We start from the raw sequence: 25,062 nt of genomic DNA on the forward strand, positions 1-25,062 counted from the left end.
GAGCAGGGTATTGGGACTAATTAGATAGCTTGGTAAAAGAGCTGGTACAGGCATAATGGGCTGAATGGTCTCCTGTGCTGTATGATTCTAGGTACAACTTTTATGAAAATTAAGTTCTGTGAAATTTCTTGGAAAAACTCCAGAATATTGATCAAACATTACAATCTACATTACTCAACCCTGACCAGTTGCATCCTCCACTTGACACTTTCATTCAGGATAGAAATTACTTTCTACATTGTGTTTACACACTTATGTCTATGGTTCTCTTTATAACTTTTTCAATCTTGTTTTATTTCACTAATTAAGGTGAATAAGTAGTTGATTGACACATTAATTCTTTTTGCTGGTTATATATTGCACCTACCTGCTACATTCAATGCAGGGAAATCTGCATTGTTGGAAGCATGTTGGATTTGTATTTGTGTCCTGTACTCTGATCCAGATACAAATTAAATAGCCTGGTTACATCTACATTATCTGAGAATTTTAAAAACTGAATAATACCTTCATTCAATCTCTTCTGCAGTAAAACAAGTTCAGGTCTGTGCGTCTCTATAACCCATCTCAAATCTTGAACTCATTCTTTTTCACTCTACATTTAGGTCCCTCTAATACATCAATGTAGGGTGCCAAAATCTACATGCAGTATATTAAATAATAGCCACCTTATACAAAATGAAGTAAAGATTTGCATTTATATAGCGCCTTTAACAACCTCTGAATGTCCAAAGTGCTTTACAACCAATAAAGCACTTTTGAAGTGTGTAGCAGCCAATATGCACACAGCAAGCTCCAACAACAATTAAATAAATGACCAGATCATCTGTTTTGTGTGTTGGTTGAGTGATAAATGTTGGCCAGGACATTGGGGAGAACGCCCCTGCTCTTTGAATAGTTTTGTGGGATCTTTTGCGTCTGCCTAAGAGGGCAGAGGGGAATTAAAATTATATGGAATTAACCACTTTCCAATTATAATTGAATGCTTTTGAGATGGAGCTGCTCCTTGATTAGGACATAACTTTAACAAGACCTCCATAGATTGCAAACATGCAAAAATCAGGGGGCTGGGTTACTCTGACTGTTTCTAACTCTAACTACCACGAACTGCCAATATGCAGTATGTTATGTCGCTGGATGTCTTCATGATGCACAGGCACCATATTCTGTTTAGGGGAAATCAAAGTTTTTTTTGTTTAGAAGTAACGGTTAGGGATGTCCTCATCCAATTATCCAATCTTTCTGAAGGCAAATTGAAACTCAGTTTGATGAGACTAGAATACATGGATGAATGAACTGGAGGCAATAATTTGTAGAGAGGATCCGGATATAGTGGGGATGACTGAAACATGGCTACATAGAGAACAGGATATAACACATTTGGGAAGAAAGGCGGGGAGGTGGAGTAGCTGTACTAGTTAAAGATAACACGGCAGCAGTAAAAAAAAGATGTCATTAGTGTTGTGTATGTACCTTTAAGGGAATAACTGGTCTCAGACTGCAGTACCGGCAGTGACCACCCCTGTATAAAAGGCGCTAGCAGCCTTCTGTAGTTTCAGTTTCCCGATTGTTTCCATTCAGTAAAGACTTGTTATAATCAACTCCTGCTGTCCGTGTCTCAATTATACACGGACATAATATTGGCGACGAGCAGATACGAACTTACCTACAGTCTGCACCACCTCTTGGGATCCATTCCTGAAGCGAAGTGAGCAGAGGTCGAGGCCAGAAGGAAGAAAGAAGCAGTAGAAACGGGCGTCGACCGTGGGCATCGGCCCCTGAGTCAGCGGAGTTGAAGATTGCAGGAGAAGCTGTCGAGAGCGGGGCTTGGTTCCTGTCGACGGTGCTTCAGCTAATCGGGCTGGTGGCAGGTACTACACTGATCCTTCCTGGGCTGCGGCGGTCTAGAACTCGAGCGGGTGGCTTGCAACGGGGCCGAGCAACGTTGTCGGGAAGAGGAGAGAGAGAGAGAGGGTGGAGCACACAGGGCGCGGCCGGTGCTACGAAGCCGGGCAGCGTACGGACCCGAGAAGAGGGAGGCAAGAGTCCCACAGGGTTGTTCCACGACGGGAAAATAATTTTTTTTTAAATATTAAACGCGCAGAAAACCACGAGGAGCTGCAGGTTGCAACAGAAACCGCGGAAAGCAGCGCTAGCAACAGCGGGGAAGAAGGCAAAGCGCGGGAGGCGCCATCTTAATCCAGTGGGGAAGAAGGCAAAGCGTGGGAGGCGCCATCTTAATCCAGCGGGGAAGAAGGCAAAGCGCGGGAGGCGCCATTTTGTTAAATCGGGGAAGAAGGCAAAGCGTGGGAGGCGCCATTTTAGATTTCCAAGATGCCGAAGACTGGCTGTATCACTGCCTTTGATAATGCAATAGAGGACTGGACCACGTATGTGGAAAGAGTCGAGGTATATTGCGAGGCAAACGAAATAGCCGATGAAAAAAAGGCATCGGTACTGCTAAACTTAATGGGCGCAAGAACGTATGGCCTATTGCGGAACCTGATTACTCCAGCCAAACCGAAGGCGAAGAGTTTTAACGAAATTGTTGCTATCCTACAGGAACACCTAAACCCTGCACCGCTGCTGATAGCAGAAAGATTTAAATTCCACAGGAGAACTCAGCATAAAGATGAGAGCAATGCTGAGTACCTTACGGAACTACACAAGCTATCAAAGCACTGCCAGTTCAGAGCAGGACTGGCAGATACCCTACGGGACAAATTTGTCTGTGGACTCCTGAGTGAAGGAACACAGAAGAAGTTACTCTCAGAGAAAGAGCTGACGCTAGAAACGGCTTTCAGCATGGCAGTATCGTACGAAGCCGCAGCCAGGGGAGCTGCGGAAATACAACAAAAGCCACAGGAATACGGCACCCACGAAATGACACGGGGATTTGCAAAATGTTATCGCTGCGGCAGAACTAACCATGACCAGAAGGACTGCTGGTCCAAGGACAAAATATGCAGGCAATGCTGAAAGATGGGACACATTGCATGAGTTTGCAGGTCTGGGAAGAAGACCAATGCCAACAAAAAGGCTACTAAGGAACCGTATAGGAAAGTACAAAAGATAACGGACAGTAGTTCCGAAGACCAGATGAGCGATAGTGAATCCGGGAACAAGAGACTAAGCTGCCTCAAACTTCACAACGTAATCGCAAAAGAGGATCACCGAACCATTTGGGTCACCCTCACGATAGCAGGGTCCCAAGTCAAAATGGAATTGGATACAGGATCAGCTCTAACCGTCATGAATCGACGAGACTACGAGCGGCTATTCTCGCACATACCCCTGAGAGAGACATCCATTGTCTTGAGGATGTATACGGGGCAAAAAGTATACCCCAGAGGAAAAATAAGGGTGCCTGTCAAATACAACAGCAAGAAAATACGGAAATTGTATCTCTACATTCTGCAAGATGGTGGACCACCGTTATTGGGACGTGAATGGATCAGAAAGATAAGTTTAGACTGGCACTCCATTCAGGCACTGACGGTGGCTGGTAAAAAGGATGACGACGTCACTCCTGGACGATTGTCAACAATCTTAGCTGATGCCAAAGAGGTATTTCAACAAGAACTGGGCACTCTTAAAGGCATAACCGCCTCGATAAAAATAGAGGAGAATGCAATTCCCAAGTTTTTCAAAGCAAGACCGGTACCATATGCAATTCGCCCAGCCGTCGAGGCAGAGCTGGAGAATGCAGGCGTGTTATCTAAGGTAGACTGGAGCGAGTGGGCGACACCCATCATTCCTGTCATGAAGAAAACGTTAAACAATAAGCCTGAGGAGCCAAGGAAGGTTCGCATCTGTGGGGACTTCAAGGTGACGGTGAACCCAGTCCTTCACACAGTACAATATCCTCTTCCAAGGATAGAAGATATCTTCGCCTCACTATCTGGAGGGAAGCGTTTTACAAAAATTGACCTAGCACAAGCATATTTGCAGATGGAGTTTGAAGAATCCTCTAGGAAGTATCTCACGATAAACACTCACAAAGATCTTTACCAGTATAATCGACTGGTATTTGGAGTAGCATCAGCTCCGGCGATATGGCAAAGAGCGATGGAACAAGTCCTGCAAGGGATTCCGGAGACTCGGTGTTACTTGGACGACATCCTAGTGACAGGTGAAGATGACAGTGAACACCTTGCCAATCTAGAGCAGGTGCTCACTAGACTACGTGAACATGGGCTACGGGCCAATCACCCCAAGTGCGAGTTTTTTAAGAAACAGATATCGTATTGTGGCCACGTGATTGATGAAGAAACATAGAAACATAGAAACTAGGAGCAGGAGTAGGCCCTTCGAGCCTGCTCCGCCATTCAACGAGATCATGGCTGATCATCCAAACCCTAGCACCCGGTCCCTACACCAACAGCCATCCCACCCAAGCCCTATCCCCGTAACCCCACGTATTTAATCCCCCCTAACACTAAGGGCCAATTTTTTTTATCATGGCCAATCAACCTAACCCGCACATCTTTGGACTGTGGGAGGAAACCGGAGCACCCGGAGGAAACCCACGCAAACACGGGGAGAATGTGCAAACTCCACACAGACAGTCACCCGAGGCCGGATTTGAACCCGGGTCCCTGGCGCTGTGAGGCAACAGTGCTAACTACTATGCCACCATGCATAAGTCCCCTGACAAAATTGAAGCAGTAGTTCAGGCTCCAGCGCCTGAAAATGTGTCGCAACTGAGGTCATTCCTCGGATTGGTGAATTACTACCATAAGTTTTTGCCGAATTTGTCCACAATTCTGCATCCACTGAACGCCCTACTACGAACGGGAGTAGCATGGAAATGGAGCGATGAATGTAAGCAGGCCTTTCAGAAGAGTAAGGACCTAATCACTTCAAGAGAAGTATTGGCTCACCACAACCCATCACTACCGATAAAACTGGCGTGTGATGCGTCTCCCTACGGCATTGGGGCGGTACTGTCATGTAAATTCCTTGATGGTTTAGAGAGGCCGATAGCTTTTGCGTCACGCTCGTTAACTTCAGCCGAGCGTAACTACGCCCAGATTGACAGAGAGGCCCTCAGCCTGGTGTGAGGGGTGAAGAAGTTCAATCACTACCTGCACAGTCAAAAATTTACTCTGCTAACTGATCATCAACCTCTTGTCTCCATTTTCAACCCTCAGAAGGGCGTACCGATAATGACAGCACAACGGCTACAGAGGTGGTCCCTTTTCCTAGGGGCACACCAATATGACATCGAGTACAAAGGAACTAAACAGCATGGGAATGCTGATGGATTGTCGCGCCTACCATTGCCGACGGTGGAAGAAGAACTTGCAGTGGATCCAATGGAGATATTCCACTCGACCATAGTCGAATGTCTCCCTGTGACGAATGCAAACATAGAAAAGGAAACACAAAATGACCCGACACTATCCCGGGTCAATGATTTAACGGTGAAGGGATGGCCAGCACATGGCGAACCACTGCTGCCAGCATTCTCGCCGAGAAGAGAACAGCTGTCAGCGTGCAGAGGAACCTTGATGTGTGGATCCAGAGTAGTAATTCCATCCAAATTGAAGGATAGAGTGCTCAATGAGCTTCATGAGGGTCATCTGGGAGGGGTAAAAATGAAGAACTTAGCCAGAGCGTTTGTGTGGTGGCCGGGAATCGATAGAGAAATTGAAGAGATGACCAAGAGCTGTACAGGATGCCAGAAGGTCCAAAACGCCCCACCACAAGCCCCCCTACATCCATGGGAGTGGCCCTCATCTCCATGGCAAAGGGTACACATTGATTTTGCTGGTCCCTTCATGGACTCGATGTTTTTAATTGCGGTGGATGCACATTCAAAGTGGCCAGAGGTAATAAAAATGTCCTCAACCACCACAGAAAAAACTATCACAGTCTTACGAACCATATTCGCCAGGAATGGGCTGCCTGAACAGATCTGCTCTGACAATGGACCACAGTTTGTGTCTGAAGAGTTCCAGAGTTTCTTAAAGAACAATGGTATTAAGCATTACACATCTGCCCCATATCATCCAGCCACTAATGGATTGGCTGAGAGGTTTGTTCAAACATTCAAGAAGGCTATCAAGGCAATGTGTAATGAAGATATACCCCTACAACACAAGGTGGACAACTTCTTGTTTGCCTACCGGAATGCGACACATGCAGTTACCAACCAAACTCCAGCCATGATGTTCTTCAATCGAAGACTATGATGCCGCTTGGAATTGGTTAAGCCAAACGTCCGAAGAGATGTGGAGAACAGGCAGTTTCAGAATATGAATGAAAGGCCGACCAGGAGTTTTAAATAGGTCAACCAGTTTTGGCCCGGGACTACCGCACAGAGAAATGGCAGCCAGGAACGATTTGTACACGGCAAGGACCTCTCATGTATACCGTGGACGTTGGAGAGAGCATTGTAAGATGCCATGCTGACCAGATTCTAGAGTCACTGGAAAACGTCAACTCCACACCACGATCTGATACACCTAGCGATGAAACCGACGTACCAATTGCATCTACCGCAGAATCGGTGATATTGGAAGCAGATGAACCAAACAACGACATTGATCCCGACTCAACCTTGCCAGAAGAACCTGATACCCCAAAGAGGCGTTATCCAGACAGAATCAGGAAGCCTCCTCAAAGACTGAACTTATAATTGCTTAAACTTAACCAATGTATCTAGCAACTGTAATTGTGATTGTAATTAGTTATCATTTAGTTGTTAAATGAATGTTATGTACTGTTTATCTAAAAGGGGAGGAATTGTTGTGTATGTACCTTTTAAGGGAATAACTGGTCTCAGACTGCAGTACCGGCAGTGACCACCCCTGTATAAAAGGCGCTAGCAGCCTTCTGTAGTTTCAGTTTCCAGATTGTCTCCATTCAGTAAAGACTTGTTATAATCAACTCCTGCTGTCCGTGTCTCAATTATACACGGACATAATAATTAGCAGTAAGGTAGATACAGAATCCATTTGGATTGAGCTAAAAGACAAGAAGGAATCCACCCTAATAGGGGTATACTATAGATCACCAAATAGTGGAAGGGAATTGGAGGTAGAAATATGAATGCAAATCTACCAGGTGAGTAGCAGGCATAGAATAATAATCATTGAGAGATTTCAACTATCCCCACATAACCTGGCAGGAAGAAGTAGCGAAAGGAGAAAAGGAAATCGAGTTTTTAAAGTATATACAGGACTTCTTCCTCACTTGGTATGTAAGAAGTCCAACAAGAAAAGAATCAATGCTAGATCTTGTAACGGGTAAAGAACCAGAACAGTTAGAAGTAAGCGTAGGAGAGCATCTTAGTAGTAGTGATCACAACATAGTAAGGTTCAAGATTAAGATCGAGAGTGGCATAAGTAGGATAAATTATGAGGGTGGAACTAAAGAACATAAACTGGGAGAAAATCTTGAAATGTCAAAGACAGAAAAACAGTGGGAAATCTTTAAAATGGTAATCAATATAGAGTTCAAGATAAATCTATTCCACTAAAAGCTAAAACAAGCAAACTAATTATGGAGCACCATGGATGAATAAAGAAATAAAAGAACAATTGAATCTAAAGAAAAAGATATATAAGAAGAATTTAACTACTAAAAGAGATGAGGACAAAAGGCAATACGACTAACTTAGGAGATCTGGAAGTTAAAGAGAAATTACAAAATCAAATTATCACGGAATATAAAAAGCAGTAAAGTGTTCTATAGACACACAAATAACAAAAGGAAAATTAAAGTAGTGAAAGGACCACTAAAGGATGAGCAAGATAAACTCACACAGGTAATGACAGAGAAATGGCAGAAGCATTAAATAACTAATTCTCAATTTTTATTAAAGAAGATAACAAAATAAACACTTCACTAGAGGATGAGCTTAAAAATAATTGTAATATTATACAGTTGGGATAGAAAGGAAGAAAATAATTGACAAAGATGCAAAACTAAAAGAATAATACCCCAGGTCCAGATGGTATGCACCCATGCATATGCAAGGAAACTAGGGAGGAGATAGCAGAGGCACTAGTTGTGTGTGTGTGTGTGTGTGTGTCTGTGTGCATGCATATGTATGTATGTTTCTTGGTAAGGGAATAGTGCCAGAGGAGTGGTGAACAGCTAATATTCCTATATACCAAAAGAGATATGGAACAAAACCTGGGAACTATAGACTAATCAGTGATAGGAAAGGTATTGGAATCTATACTAAAATAAGTTATAGAACAGCATCTAGAGACAGAAAATATAATAAAATGGTCAGCATAGATTCCAAAAGGCTAAGTCATGCTTAACTAACCTGATAGAATTCTTTGAAGAGATAACGGAAAGAGTAAACCAGGGTACTGGAGTACATGTCAAATACATGGATTTTCAAAAGGCTTTCAATAAGGTACCACATGTAGTCATGACAAAGATTAGGACATGTGGAGTCAGGGGACAAATAGCTGAATGGATAGCAAATTGGTTAAAAACTAGAAGCAGAGAGTAGTGGCAAAGGGTAGTTATTCAGATTGGAGGAGAGTAGAAAGCGGTATTCCACAAGGATCAGTGCTGGGACCACTATTAATTTACATTAATGATTTGGACTTGGGAACAAGAAACTATCAAAATTTGCAGATGATACTAAACTAGGGGTGGGGGAGGGGGAGTGGTGGCATAGCTAACACTGAAGAAGACTGCAACATGATACAAGAAGACATTAGAAAACTTGCAGACTGGGCACTTAAGTGGCAAGTGAACTTTAACATAGATAAATGTGAGATGATGCACATTGGTAAGAAAAAGAAAAACATCACCTACACCTTAGAAAATAAGAAACTGAATGGGGTAGAAGAGCAAAGAGATCTAAGGATACAGGTGAACAAATCATTACAAAGCATTGCAGGTCAGCAAAGCAATTACAATTTCTAACAAAGCACTGGAATTTATTTCTTGGGATACAGAATTCAAGAGCAGTGAAGTTATGTTATACTTAAGAACCCTGGTCAGGCTGGACTTTGAATACTCAGCACAGTTCTGGTCTCCATACTAGAAAATAGAACATCGAAGCACTGGAGAAAGTGCAAAAAAGATTTACAAGGATGGCGCCAGAACTAAGGGATTACAGCTATCGGGAAAGATTGAACAGGTTGGTGCTTTTTTCTTTACAAAAGAGAAGACTTAGATAAGACCTAATAGAGGTCTTAAAAAGTAAGAATGGGTTAGACAAGGTAGATGTGGAGAGAATGGGGTAATTTTAACCCCCAGTAACAGGTGGATTGGGGCCAGGTTGTAAAAAATGTTAAATCTCAAACCCGACTTCAACTCCCGGGTTTAATGGAGACAGGCCCAGGAGGCGGGTTGGCCATTTAAATATTATAATGAGTCTGGGAGCCTCGTATTTAACCTGCTTTACAGGTTTAACCCTGGCCGGCCGGGTTTCCCAGGCCTTTGGAATCTCAGCAGCTCAAGGGAGGTGAGGACAGCTTCGGGGAAAAGGTAAGTGCCTTTATAGCACTGCTTGTGGGCCTGGAAGAGTGGAGTGCTTTCCCACGATCCCCCAAGCTTACCTGCTTCCCTGGCATCAAACCCCCTTCCCATCCAATGACCACCCCCCCCCTCCCTCGGGGTCTGAGATTGGAAGCCCCTTCTCTCTTTCTCTTCCGCCCCCCCCGCCCCCAAGTTGTTCCCATTAGCATCTGCAGGCTCCCCACCTGTGTCTGCGGCCTGCTTTGGAGTGTTCCCAACTGGGAGCCAAGCCTGTCAATCAGGCTGACTTGGGGGCGAGGATCCTGTTCAAAAAATGATGTACGCTGTGGCGTTCAATCTCCACAGCATGCGGGGAAACGTGGACTTTCCAGGTTTCCCGTTCAAAACTCCACCCTGCCCACCACCCCCCGCCCAGAAAATCTGCCCCATCAATATTGGGGCCAATGTTTCCACTTATGAGAGAATTCAAAACTAGGAGCCATAAATGCAAGATAGTTACTAATAAATCCAAGGAGGTTTTGCAGAATTGACATAAGACAGGAGATTCTGATGTACCATTAAAAAGGGGCGTCACTCACTTATGCCCAAATTTCTTCGATCTCTTGCACTGAAAACTGACATTACCGTATGCTTGCACTGTTTTGTTGGTGCAAGTTTTCAGGAAAATCTGGGCTAATGTGAAACGGTGTATAAATATTTGCTGAGATGTTCAACAAAAATAATCTGGTAGTTAGAAATACAGGAAACTCTTTCGTATCCGGCACCGACGGGACCGGGATGGTGCCGGTTGATTAAAAATTCCAGATGATGAAGAGGGTTATCTACCGAGGCTATTTTTAACAACTAAAAATAAAAAAATTAAAATGTGCAGTATACAGTAATTGGGTACTCGCGGCAGCGCGGGAGAGTCAGACTCCTGTTATTGAGGTGTTCGGACTTCCGACAGCGCCAAGAAGCCGAGTAGTTTCAGTTTGGAGAACTACCCCTACTGACTAACTCGGCCACTGCGGGAGACTTGGACTTGGACTCGGCAACATTTCCGGTTATTGAGGCGTTGTTTTCGGAGTATGAATTTTGCCGGTTAATAGAGAATTCCAGAGATTTAGGTTCCATTTAAACGAGAGCTTCCTGTAAAATGGCATGTCTCTTTTAAAGAAATTTGTTATAAAATTGATATGCTGACCTTTTTGTACTAAATAGAATACTAGCCTTGTGATGGGCAATAACCCTGGAAGTCATTTTCAACTTCAACACCTGGGCTAAAACGCAAGTGGATTGCCTGCACCATATAGAACCGGCCTGATTGTTTGAAAATCAGCTGTGTTCAACAATGGGCTGATGATCCGCTCCACCAGTTTATCACCCAGGTGCTGAAATTGAAAATTACCTCCCCACTAATTTTTCCCTCTTATCTCTTCTGAGACTAGTGACTCCTGCTTGGGCTGCAGTCCTCTTCCACCTCAACGAAATGCCAATTCTCACGTGTCAATGCCAATGAACCATTTGCCTATGGGGATTATCATTGTTTAGCTCAATCCTGTCTTTACCTGGCCTCCACATATACACACTTCTAGCAAATGCCATTAGCTAATCATCAAGAGCAGGAATTCTGGCTGATGTTTCCATTCCCTAGCCTAGGAACGCTTAGGTCAGTTACAATGCCCCTCTGCTATCCTAGCTGTCATTGGTTAATTTAACAACCGGGAAAGGTTTGAATCTAGGGCCTTCCTTGTCATCTTGCATTGTGCCGTATCATATGGTATATTTATCAAATGAGCCATTGAGGGCCATATGGTCACTCTTTTGAAGCCCTTTTTTTGAATTAGTGAACATACTTAACAATACAAAATCAACTTCAGTTGTGAATGTGTTTTCACAAAAGTAGCAAATCTACATAGAAGCCTTAATCCACTGAAAAGATATTGGTTGGGATGAAGAGAATTACTGCCTAAGCAACACTTCAGTTGATTCTGAATAAGTTTTCTCTTAAAATGACTGTTCACAATCTGTCAATAACATCTTCAAACGACCTCAGCATTCTGCCTCTGACACGACAAAAATCATTGGCTCTTGCTTTCCCATTTCTGCCATGATCATAGCAAGATGATTCAGGTTGCCATGATGAAAGTGCTGAGCTTCCCATAAATCAAGAATCACAGAGGTAGGACTAGCTTTAGATGCAAAATAATTGAGATACCTGTCAAAATACAAAAGCAAATGCTTCAGAGCTGTTTCATTAGTAAGTTCAAGTGCCTTTAATTCAGAAAAATATTATTTACCTTCAGAATGATGTGAATTATGTGATGTAGATTATCTTGCATGTCTTTAGCATTTCACAATCCAACACGATAAATCATTAGAGATATATCTATACTTCTGAATAAAGTAGCCTCACAAATGCAATTTAATATTTCACATATTCCCACACCTTTTCACTGGTTCGCACTGATGCATTTCCTAGCTTAGAAGCTGAGATGACACAGACTAAAACCTGGGAGGAGGCCATCTACCTTCTCTCATAATTACAGCTTGTGCAAAGTCTTCAAGAGACACATGGAAAGTTTCTGAATGAGGGAAAATGCACCTTAAGTGTAGGTACTACACTAATTATTATATCTCAAGCATGTATAACACAATCTTTTACGGTGTGGAGATGCTGGAGTTGGACTGGGGTGGACAAATGTAAGAAGTCACACAACACCAGGTTCTGATGGTGCAAACACTGCACGATTGTGGTGAGCATGTGCAAGAAATTCTTAGATTTCTGTACAATTGATTCTGGATCACAGCATTACAAAGATATACACACATACCTAAAGAATGATTTTACTTGAGAAACATTTGATCCTCACTATGGTGCAATTATTCATATTTGGGATGTGAGCTCATTTAAAACCATAATTCAAAATTTAACCTTTGATTTTGGGTAAGTGATCTCTTCAGTTCCAATATTTTGACCATAACACACACAATGAAAATAAAAGAAACTCCTATAAATATAATAGCTAAAGTTATTAAAATAATGCATTTTAATGGATAATTATTTCAAAGTAAATTGTAAATTCATTATATTTAGCAAGATCTAAGCCAAATGCATTGCTTGTGTTAGTTCATTTTTTTCTTGCAAAGCCATGAAAATGCAAATATATTTGATTAAAACTCGCTGTCAATAGGATTTGCATGACAAGTCATCAGGAAGCAAAAATATGCGTGATATTTCAATATCAGAAGGAAGCACTTGCATGGATTTTTTAACAGCTTCAAATACACCACAAACATGTTTTGTAATAGCTCAATTATTCTAATCAAGCGCCTGCTATAGGGATTTTGAATATAATTGCCAAACAGCACCTTGGGTCAGGGAAGTGGCTGAAACAACATCTAATACGGTTGCTTAGAGATATTTTTAATTTAAATTCTATTGAGTGAAAGACCATATTATTAGTATAAACATATATATAGTTTATCATGCTTATAATGTTAACAGTTAAAGTGCCTGCAGGATTGTAGCACTGTGTTTTTGTGGCCAATATGTCAGGGCTACTTTCTCGGTGTTTTTTTCAGCTTTCTAAAAGGAAATTCTTTGACTCTTGGATTCCAATGATGTGTTCTGTGAGAAAATCTAACTTTCAGTAGTAAGACATACACAGCTTCTAAATATACACACGGCACACAAAAGTGCAAGAGCAGTAAGAGGAATACTTAATAGAATTAATGTTATAGTATTTAATCGAAGTGCAGACTGGATATTGGGATTGCCTACTGTCTGGCTATATGGAATGACTGTGGTGCAATATTTTAAGGCAAAAAGGAAATCTGCAACAATTATAATTGCTAACAATGCATGAGTAATCAGGAGTGAATGAATACATCTGAAGCTCCATCTCATTTCTTTATTTTAAGGTGGAAACAGTAATGCAGTACTGTATATTTTGATCCAACTTTAGGCAGCACCTCCCCCCCCAACCAACCCCCAGTCAATCAGATTTCCTTTTTTTTCCAATACAGATATAAGAATTACAGCCAAATAATTAAGACACATGACTTTTCAATTCAAAGAAGCAGCACACGGCACAAATTATTTTCAGCTTAGGTGCTTGATGTTCACAGCACTCAATTTTTTTTTCAACCATTAGGTTATCAATACGCATAAACCAGAAAAAGATGCGAAAATAGAAAGGTGCTTCTGAAAAAAAAAATTGAAGCAAGGAGGATGAAATAAGCACAAAATAATTCCTGTGAGCTCAAATTAAAATAATTGGGTTTGTCCCAGGAAAGGTGAAGGTTATAGGGGAAAAATTGAAATTTGAGTCCTTTCAATGGCGAGCCTTTTTAAATTGGCACACCCTTTACCTCACTCCTGTGCCAGTTATCATCAATGTTATGATCATTATTGTTTTTCAAATATGGGATAATGGTACTTTTCTGCTGTTGCTAGATGGAAGCTACACTATAACTGGCAATGGTATTGCTCAAAAGGTGTGGAAATGGTTTATAATTTAGAGTTAGCTAAAATTTAAGCAGAAGGGTTATTCTATAGCTTACCTCCTGCTGGTACAGTTGATGCTGTCAATATTTAGTCCAATTTTAACTTCTCCAAGACATTCTACATTACATTGTTTCATAGCACTGTATTTTTCATTAGCCTTAAGCATGGATAGAAATAGCTTGATAGATGCTTTTCCAATTGGTTTAAATGTACACTAATAATATCCACATATGACTAATATCTCGACTTCTAGTGTCTAGTATCTAGTGTCTCTGATAACCCATTCAACTGTCTGATTTGTATTGTAAGGGTAATCTTGCAAGAGGCTACTCCTAATGTTATAGCTCTGATCCATGCTCCACAATATAAAAATGATTCTAAGACCCACTCTGGTCACGCAAGGCTCCACACCAGGAGCATAGCCTTGCAAAATTACTACTTGTATGTTAATATGATTATATAAATCTATTCAGACTCACCGGTCCAATTTCAATTTATACGCCAGCATTCTCCAGTCACTTCCTCTTGAACTTGGAATATCCAGACTGTTGCAAATCTTCTGTCTGATCAGATAAGGGATTTTGAAAGCACAAGGTCCTGCTAAAGATGTGCCACAGTTGTTTGGCTCCATAAATTGAAAGTCTGTCTGCCTTGTATCCTTAAGAGAATAAAAATAATTCTCATTCAGCCTATTATAATGCATTTCAACTATGCAGGGAAATAATTCTCGTTCAGCCTATTATAATGCATTTCAACTATGCAGGGAACATATCAGAATAGTTGAAATTCCACAGAGACAAAATAGATTTCAGTCCATCGAATGTTCCATTTGCCTTGCACGTGCTGTTTCTTGGAGAGAGTGAGATAAACAGTCAGATATAGATTCAAATGTTGATCACAATATCGCAACCTACAAATAATTTCAGTGGCCATTAAGCCAATAGTTTATCAACTACAAAGTAAAAAAAAAAGTAACGTAGAAAAGTTTTTTTCACAATACTGTTGAGCATGTTTTAAAATGGGAAACATTTTAAGTTAGTGAAAGTGGCTTATGCTTTTTGATCTCAGCACAGTGCTTTCTGCTGTATTGCCTGGTGACCACAATCACTGAAGATATTACCCAGTGGCATCAAACTAATGTTCAATAGAACAATATTTTCTCATCTAATAAGTTTCCAGCCAATCACATTTAGTTATTTCGTTTGACTGGCATTGGTTATTATGCTCCAAACCAAAGTTTCAATATTAAAGGTCAACTTTCTGCAGCCAATATTTACCTTACTTACAAGTATTGGCAATAAATCAGCAAGTACAAGTACATGAAAATTTTAGAAGACATTTATTTGATGTCATCAACGAGCAATAACCTTATGTACTATAGTTGCACATTGTTAACGGTTATTGTGATCTGAATGTTGCTCAAGATCAATCATTCATTTATCTCCAGACACCACTTGACAACCCCAATCATAGCTACTTAAAGAACATGCAATAAGATTGTCTCATCTTCAGTTGTTCAGGCTCCTAATTAAAATTAACACCTAAGTGATAATTTTGTGCTTTTACACAACTACATTTATTACTTATGGTAAGTTAAACCATCAAGTAGAACATTAGATGGAATCATGCATATTAAACAGTTTAACAACTGGAAGTAAGCCTAATGATCTTTGCTAATGATTGATTTATTCACATTTGTGATAACTGTTGTAAAGTGGCTTACCAAATTCCAGTTAGTATTTTTAAACATTCACTCATGATCTCATTCAATGGCAGAACAGGCTCAAGTGGCTGAATGGCCTACTTATGTTCCTGGGATGTGGGCGTTGCTGGAAAGGCCAGCAGTTATTGCCCCTCTCTAATTGCCCTTGAGAAGGTGGTGGTGAGCGCTGCAGTCCGTGTGGTGAAGGTACTCCCACATTGCTGTTAGGGAGGGAGTTCCAGTATTTTGACCCATGACGATGAAGGAACGGCGATATATTTCCAAGTGAGGATGGCGGGGAACTTGCTGCCCTTATCCTTCTAGGTGGTTGAGGTCGCGTGTTTGGGAGGTGCTGTCGAAGAAGCTTTGGTGAGTTGCTGCAATGTATCTTGTAGATGGTTATACACTGCAGACACGGTGCGCTTGTGGTGTAGGGAGTGAATGTTTAAGCGAGTGGATGGGGTGCCAATCAAGAGGGCTACTTTGTCTTGGATGGTGTTGAGCTTCTTGAGTGTTGTTGAAGCTGCACTCATCCAGGCAAGTGGAGAATATTTCATCACACTCCTGCCTTGTGCCTTGTAGATGGTGGAAAGGCTTTGGAAAGGCAGGAGGTGAGTCACTTGCTGCAGAATACCCTGCTCTTTATTATTTATGTATTTATGTGGTTGGTCCAGTAAAGTTTCTGGCCAATGGTGACCCCCAGGAGGTTGATGGTAGGAACTTCAATGATGGTAATGCCAAGGGGAGGTGGTTAGACTTTCCTTTGTTGGAGATGGTCATTGTCTGGCACTTGCATGGCACAAATCTTACTTGCTACTTATCAGCCCAAGCCTGAATGTTCTCCAGGTCTTGCTGCATGCGGGCATGGACTACTTCATTACCTGAGGAGCCGCGTTAGGAACACTATGCAATCATCAGCGAGCATCCCCACTTCTGTACTTATGATGGAGGGAAGGTCATGGTTTGGGGAGCATGAACTTTATATTTTAGTGCAAAAAAAATACAAGAGGAAGCAATAGACTAAAAAAGCCATTAGCTGCAGCAAATGCTATCAAAATGCAGACCCAGAATAGCCCCAAATAAACAGGCAAATGGCAAGAACAGTACAAAGTAGAAATCCTCATTGTCAACGTCCCCCCACCCCCAGGCCCACCCCAAGAATGTGTACTGAGCAACTCTTCATTCTCAGTGGCTTAAATCTCCATCTCTGCTCCCTTTGCCATCCATCCTTTGAATTCACTGCCCTACTATCCTCCCTAAACCTCTCCCTCCATTTAAACTCTCTCATCCATATTCATAGCCACTCCTCAATCTTGCTATATAACATGGCTTTGTCTACTCTCATGGTCTCAATTACTGATGAGGCCATCTCTGAGCATTTCTTTGTATCCCTCATCAACCACATGCCTTTACCCCTTCCAATGAATGGCTGCAGGGCATTCTGAAGGGGGAGGGTGAAGAGTCAGAGGTCGTGGTTCACATTGGGACCAACGACATAGGTAGAAAGAGGGATGAGGTCCTGCAACAAGAATTTAGGGAGCTAGGTAGCAGATTAAAAAGCAGGACCTCAAAGGTTGTAATCTCTGGATTACTCCCGGTGCCATGTGCTAGTGAGTATAGGAGTAGGAGGATAGAGCAGATGAATGCGTGGCTAAAGAGTTGGTGCAGGAGGGAAGGCTTTAGTTTCCTGGATCACTGGGTATGTTTCTGGGTAAGGTGGGACCTGTACAAGTCGGACGGGTTGCACCTGAACCGGAACGGGACCAGCATTGCAGATGACACAAAGCTGGGTGGGCATGTGTGCTGTGAGGAGGATGCCGAGAAACTCCAGTATGATTTGGACAGGTTGGGTGATTGGGCAGAAGCATGGTAGATGCAGTATAATGTGGATAAATGCGAGGTTATCCACTTTTGGTGGCAAAAACAGGAAGGCAGATTATTATCTGAATGGCAATAGATTGGGAGAAGGGGAAGTGCAACGAGACCTGGGTGTCCTTGTGCACCAGTTGCTGAAGGTAAGCATGCAGGTGCAGCAGGCGTTTAAGAAGGCAAATGGTATGTTGGCTTTCGTAGCAAGAGGGTTCGAGTACAAGAACAAGGATGTCTTGCTGCATTTGTACAGGGCCTTGGTGAGATCACACCTTGAGTATTGTGTGCAGTTTTGGTCGCCTTATCTGAGGAAGGATGTTCTTGCCATGGAAGGAGTGCAGTGAAGATTCACCAGACTGATACCTGGGATGGCAGGAATGATGTATGAGGAGAGATTGGGTCGATTGGGTTTATACTCGCTGGAGTTTAGAAGAATGAGTGGGAATTTCATTGAAACCTATAAAATTCTAACAGGACTAGACAGACTGGATGCAGGAAGGATGTTCCCGATGGCCGGGGAGTCCAGAACCAGGGGTCACAGTCTAAGGATAAGGGGTAAGCCATTTAGGACAGAGATGTGGAGGAATTTCTTCACCCAGAGAGTGGTGAACCTGTGGAATTCTCTACCACAGTGCAGGCCAATTCATTAAAAATATTCAAGAAGGAGTTGGATATATTTCTTAAGGCTAAAGGGATCACGGGATATGGGGAGAAAGCAGGGACAGGGTACTGAATTTGGATGATCAGCCATGATCTCATTGAATGGCGGAGCAGGCTTGAGGGGCCGAATGGCCTACTCCTGCTCCTATCTTTTATGTTTCTATGTAACATCCTTGCGGGGAGGTTTGCTACTGCTGTTGGCGGGGGGGGGGGGGTTTAAACTAACTTGGCAGGAGGATTGGATACGGAGTGGAGCTATAGTAGGGGGTGATGCGCAGCCAAATATAGAGGAAAAAACAAGTCAGTTTGGAAGGCAGAGCAAATATGTAACGGCACAAGGGAATACGGCAAGGCTGGATGGCATTTATTTTAATGCAAGGAGTCTTGCGAGATAAGGCAGATGAATTGAAGGTGTTGATGAACACATGGGAGTGTGATATTGTTGCTATCACAGAGACATAATTGAGAGAGGGGCAGGACTGGCAGCTCAATATTCCAGGGTATAGAATCTTCAGGCGAGAGAGAGGGAGGTGTAAAAGAGGAGGGGATGTCACAATATTAATCAAGGAGTCAATTACTGCAGTTAGGAGGGATGATATCTTAGCAGGTTCCTCTAATGAGGCCATATGGGTAGAACTTAAAAACAAAAAAAGGGGGCAAGCAATTTGCTGGGAGTGTACTATAGGCCCCCAAACAGTCAGGGGTAGATAGAGGAACAGATATGTAGGCAAATCTCAGAGAAGTGTAGAAATAATAAGCTAATAATAGTAGGGGATTTCAACTTCCCCAATATTAACTGGGATAGTCAGAGTGTGAAAGGCTTAGAGGGTGCAGAATTCTTAAAGTGCATCCAGGAGAGCTTTTTGAGCCAGCATGTAGAAACTCCTACAAGAGAGGGGCGGTACTGGACCTAATTCTAGGGAATGTAGCCAGGCAAGTGGTAGAAGTGTCAGTAGGAGAGCATTTTGGTGACAGTGACCATAATTCGGTGAGATGTAAGGTAGTCATGGAAAAGGACAAAGCTTGAACCAGAAATAAAGGTTCTAAATTGGGGGAAGGCCGATTTTAATATGATGAGGCAGGATCTGGCCAAAGTGGACTGGGATCAGCTACTTGTAGGAAAATCCACATCAGAGCAGTGGGAGTCATTCAGAAAGGAAATAGAGAGAGTACAGCGCCAACATGTTCCCGTAAAGGTCAAGGGTGGGACCAACAAGTCCAGGGAACCCTGGATGTCAAAGGATATACAAGAATGGATTAGGGAAAAAAAGGGAGGCTTTTGGCAGATGCAAAGGACTAAAAACCATGGAAGCCGTAGAGTATAGAAAGCCCAGGGGGTACTTAAAAAAAGAAATTAGGAGAGCGAAGAGGGGGCATGAAAAAACACTGGCAGGCAAAATAAAGGAAAATCCCAAGGTGTTTTATAAGTATATTAAGGGCAAGAGGATAACCAGGGAAAGAGTAGGGCCCATTAGGGACCAGAGTGGCAATCTGTGTGTAGAGCCGGAAGATTTAGGTGAGGTTTTAAATTAATATTTTGCATCTGTGTTCACTATGGAGAAGGACGTTGTAGGCATAGAAATCAGGCAGAGGGATTGTGGAATACTTGAACAAATTAGCATTGAGAGGGAGGAGGTACTAGCGGTTTTAGCGGGCTTAAAAGTAGATAAATCCCCAGGCCCAGACAAGATGTATCCCAGGCTGCTGTGTGAGGCAAGGGAGGAGATTGCAGGGGTTCTGACACACATTTTCAGAACCTCTCTGGCCACAGGGGAGGTGCCAGAGGACTGGAGGACAGCTAATGTAGTACCATTATTCAAGAAGGGTAGTAAGGATAAACCAGGGAATTACAGACCAGTGAGCCTAACATCCGTGGTAGGGAAATTATTGGAAAAAATTCTGAGGGACAGAATTAGTTTCCACTTGGATAGGCAAGGATTAATCAAGGATAGTCAGCAAGGTTTTGTCAGGGGGAGATCATGTCCAACCAATTTGATTGAATTTTTCGAAGGGGTGACTAGGTGTGTGGTTGAGGGTAGTGCAGTTGATGTAGTCTACATGGACTTCAGTAAGGCTTTTGACAAAGTCCTGCATGGGAGACTGGTCAAGAAGGTAAGAGCCCATGGGATCCAGGGCAATTTGACACATTGGATCCAAAATTGGCTTAGTGGCAGGAGGCAGAGGGTGATGGTTGAAGGTTGTTTTTGTGACTGGAAGCCTGTGTCCAGTGGTGTACCGCAGGGATCAGTGTTGGGTCCCTTGCTGTTTGTAGTGTACATTAATGATTTAGATATGAATGTTGGAGGTATGATCAGTAAGTTCGCAGATGACACGAAAATTGGTGGAGTGGTAAATAGCGAGAAGGGAAGCCTCAGGCTACAGGATGATATAGACGGGTTGGTCAGATGGGCAGAACAGTGGCAAATTGAATTCAACCCTGAAAAGTGTGAGGTGATGCATTTTGGGATGACTAACAAGGCAAGGGAATACACAATGAATGGTAGGACCCTAGGAAGGACAGAGGATCAGAGGGACCGTGGTGTGCATGTACATAGATCCCTGAAGGCAGCAGGGCAGGTAGATAAGGTGGTTAAGAAGGCATATGGGATACTTGCCTTCATTAGCCGAGGCATAGAATATAAGAGCAAGGAGGTTATGATGGAGCTGTACAAAACGCTAGTTAGGCCACAGCTGGAATACTGTGTGCAGTTCTGGTCACCACACTATAGGAAGGATGTGATTGCATTGGAGAGGGTACAGAGGAGATTCACCAGGATGTTACCTGGGCTGGAGCGTTTCAGCTATGAAGAGAGACCAGACAGGCTGGGGTTGTTTTCCTTAGAGCAGAGAAGGCTGAGGGGGGACCTGATTGAGGTGTGCAAAATTATGAGGGGCATAGATAGGGTAGTTAGAAAGAAGCTTTTCCCCTTAGTAGAGGGGTCAATAACCAGGGGGCATAGTTTCAAGGTAAGGGGTAGGAGGTTTAGAGTGGATTTGAGGAAAAAAAAATTCATCCGAAGGGTGGTTGGAACCTGGAACACTCTGCCTGAAAGGGTGGTAGAGGCAGGAACCCTCACAACATTCAAGAAGCATTTAGATAAGCACTTGAAACGCCATAGCATACAAGGCTACGGACCAATTGCTGGAAAATGGGATTAAAATAGACAGGGCTTGATGGGCGGCACAGACACGATGGGCTGAAGGACCTCTTTCTGTGCTGTATAACGCTATGGGGGGAAAATTCAGTTGTTTGCGCCTTCTCTTAGTGCCTTAAGAGGGTGCCAATTGGGGCGCAAAGTAACTAGAGGCCGGGCGCGGCGATGTTTGTGGCACTCGTGAAATTAACTAGACATTTTGCGGTGGCGCTAAACACTTCCGCCACGATTTCCTGCAGATTGTGATGTCATTCAAGTGCGCAACGCCCCGTTAGCGCCCTGAACCGGATATTGAGTGACGCCCCCTGCTTTACCGCCTGCCGCTAGCAACGACAGGTTGAGGGGAGCGTTATGCTGTCAGAAAGGGACTAGGGGAGCGCTATTTAAAGGCGACCTTTTTTTGTTGGTGACATTTTTGCACCACGCAGTCGGAGAGAGAGACAGAGACCTCTGGAGAGATTCAACGCTGTGTGAAGGAGTTTTGAGTACTGAGCAGCACTTTGCAGGTTTATTTTGATTTGCCCTTCCTTGCTTCGCCAGCACTCTGAGGTAGCGCCTCACTCCTCGGCGTTTGCGCCTCAAGACAGGTGTGAAGCGCCTGATTTAGCGCTCCAATCACCTCCAGGAGCGATAAAAGCCAAGTTTGCTGTCGGAGGCAATAATTAGTGCCAGGCGCTGAACTTTGCGCATGGCCGATAACGGCACCCCAAATGGGGCGATACTGAATTTTTCCCCCTATGACTCTAATTCATTTCCTTCAGCCTCTTCCATTGGGAAAAAAAACCTCTCCCCCCAGCTTGCTTACAATTGCACTTTGAAATTCTTTGGCCCTCCATTTGCCAGAATACTTCTGTAGTCCTATATTTGCTCAACTATTCCCTCACCTCCAGCTTTGATGTTCTTGTTCCCAGCAAAACCTTTACATGCTCCCATCCCAATTGTTCCCCCGGTTTGCTCCCATCATCACTCCCTCACACTCAGAACCCTTCCAGAAATTATATTTCTTCCCACCCCATATTTATCTGCAGAGGACCTGAAGGATTTATCTTTGGCTCCCTTCTCTTCCTTATCTACATGCTGCCTTGCTAATATGATATGCTGACATGGCATCAGCTTTCACATGTACGCTGACAACACCCACCAGTACCTCAATCCTCGCCTCTGCCTCTGAGTTGTCAGACTACTTGTCCAACATCCAGTCGTGGATCAGCCACATTTTTTTCCAGTTAAACTCTGTGGACTCCAAGGCCATTGTCTTCGGCCCCTGCCCATCCATACCCTTGCCACCAATTCCATCACCCTCCCCGTCCACTGTCTCAGCCTGAACCAGGTTGTTAGCAACCTGAGCATCCTATTTGACCCTGAGCTGAGCTTATAACCCCCATATCCTCTCTGTTACAAAGACAACCTACTTCCACCCCAACAACATCACCTGCCTCTGCCCAATTTCAGCTCATCTGTTGTTGAAACCATTATCCATGCCTTTATCAGCTCCACACTGAACTCCGTGGAGTATTTAAATTTAATTTTGTATCCGATTTCTATTTGAATAAGCAGCTCCTAAAACAATTTTCCAAGTCTCTGCTGAATAGCCTCCTATCCTCCACAAACTTCAGCTCATCAACTCTTCTGCCCATATCTTACTCCGCACCATCCTACTCACCCATTATCCCTGTACTCACTGACCTACATTGGCTCTCAGTATCCCAATGCCTCAAATTTAAAATTCTCCTAATTGTGTTTAAATTCCTCCATGGTCTCACCGCTCCCTATCTCTTTAACCTCCTACAGTCCCCCTCCCCAACATCTTTGCTCCTTGGACTCTGGTCTCTTGTGGTACAACATTCCCCCTTTCCAACACCATTGGTAGCCATTTCTCCAGTCACCTAGCCTCAGAGCTTTGGAATTCCCACCCTAACCCCCTCCACCTCCATCTCCCTCTCCTCCTTTAAGACCCTCCTTAAAATCCACCTTTTTGACCAGCTTATGAGGCCCTCACCTACTATCTCCTTTGGCTCAGCCTCCATCTTTTGATTATGCCTCTGTAAAATACTGAGACATCTTTCCGTGATAAAGGCATGAAAGAAATGTAAGTTAGTAGGGTCTTGATAGTAGAAAGTGGATTTTTATTTTAAAAAACATGGCAAGTGTCCATGTTAAAGATCTGTGAAACAAGGACAAGGATGAAGCTGTACTGATAAAAGGTTACTTAGAGTGGCCAGAATCCACAAAGCCCTCAGACTCTGGTAAACTTTTGTTCTTAGTTTTGCACTGTTCTGTAAATAAAATGGTATAATGTGCAAACAAATCCACAATGCATAATGATTGTGTGCTAATAAGAATTTATAATATCAATGATGCATATAATGACCTGTGTAAAATAAAATGTAATGTTCATTGTCGAATTTTATTGCACTCCATAAAGTTTTGAAACAAAACATATGCCTGAAAATTTTGCTTTTTTGGGGAAAAAAACCTTTTCAGATGATGCAAAGTCATATGCTCCTAAATCATATCTTCATATTCATACTGATATCATCTACATCCTGAAGCACAACCAATTTCTAGGTGGCACCGTTGTTGCATCTGAGGGGAAAGAGAATGGATAGACACTACTGGCAACATAGAATGCCATCCTAAAATCTCAAAACACAGGCCCAGGGATTACAGATTACCCTGACGCTATTGGCAGTCTGAGGGTTAAATCTTTTTTCTTGAAGCGCACATAGATGTTGTCCCATCTTGCCAGTTGACACTCTGTATACTTGTGGTAAGAGAATTGCTCCTCAGTGTACAATCCAAAGTAACAGAATTTTTTAGGAATTGCAGGTTGACAGTGCAAATGTAGTACTTAAAATTAAAGTCAAACTTTGTACAGATTGTAGGGAATTTAAAAGACTGTTTTGTTTTTGGACTCTTAGTAATATTTTACTCTTATATAAACATACTATTTGGATTTGTTTAAATAAGTAAACCAAGTCTGAACTTACTCCACCAGCCAAATGGCCTGTTTCTGTGCTGTAAATTTTATGTAATAGCCAATTACTCAGATTCCACTGACTTTGTTCTGAGAATGTGTGCTGCTGTGCACATTTTATACAAGCTAAAACAAATCTTCTGGCAATAAATACTTCCAATCAGAATTTTTTTATTTTTAACAGCCAGCTCTGTGGAGCACTTGAATTTAATTTTGTACCTGATTTCTGTTTTAATGAGCAGCTTCTAAAACAATTTTAAAATAACTCACTACAGTACAAATAAATATCCTTTTTACTGGAATTATTAAAGATGATATGAGACTTCTCCATCTATTAACATCATGAACAAATATTATTAGCAATTATAGAAGTCAGTAATAAGTTACTAAATACAAATGTAATTTAAATGTGCATAGGAAATGAACCACTAACACTGTCTTTCTACAATCTCCCTTCTATTAGGAATTTGCATTGTCTGACCATCCAGTCTGTATACTGAATGCTCTCAACAGCTTTGAAATGATTTAAAGGTAAATTTTCTGCTTGCATGCCCCTGGCAGGAAATATCAAGGAATGAGGCAGGCAGAGTCAATGATTTTTTTATCCATTAATTTTGATGAACGAAAATCGTGGGCTGCATGCATGCAATTTCCCATTAACTGCAGGTGAGGCCATGCATGCAAGCAGAAAATTTACTCCATACTTTCTTAACTGTGTAGATTAATTCTTCAGTATTCCATGAAAAAAACATTT

At 42.6% G+C, this 25,062-nt stretch overlaps 1 protein-coding gene across 1 annotated transcript in view; it reads right to left on the reverse strand.

Annotated features, from left to right (window-relative positions):
• Window positions 1-7,537: 7,537 nt before the first annotated feature.
• Window positions 7,538-25,062, reverse strand: part of unc5a (unc-5 netrin receptor A) — a 389,186-nt gene continuing 371,661 nt past the window's right edge. Inside the window, exons 15-16 of the mRNA XM_085996169.1 lie at window positions 14,425-14,603; window positions 7,538-11,653 (exon numbers count right to left, since the gene is read on the reverse strand). Of these exons, the coding sequence (XP_085852295.1) occupies window positions 11,488-11,653; window positions 14,425-14,603 (345 nt within the window). The 3' untranslated portion in view covers window positions 7,538-11,487. The remainder of the gene's footprint in view (window positions 11,654-14,424; window positions 14,604-25,062) is intronic.

The sequence above is a fragment of the Somniosus microcephalus genome, chromosome 8, assembly GCF_052327205.1.
Source record: "Somniosus microcephalus isolate GS21.2 chromosome 8, FLI_Smic_1.0, whole genome shotgun sequence".
NCBI classification, from domain to species: domain Eukaryota; kingdom Metazoa; phylum Chordata; class Chondrichthyes; order Squaliformes; family Somniosidae; genus Somniosus; species Somniosus microcephalus.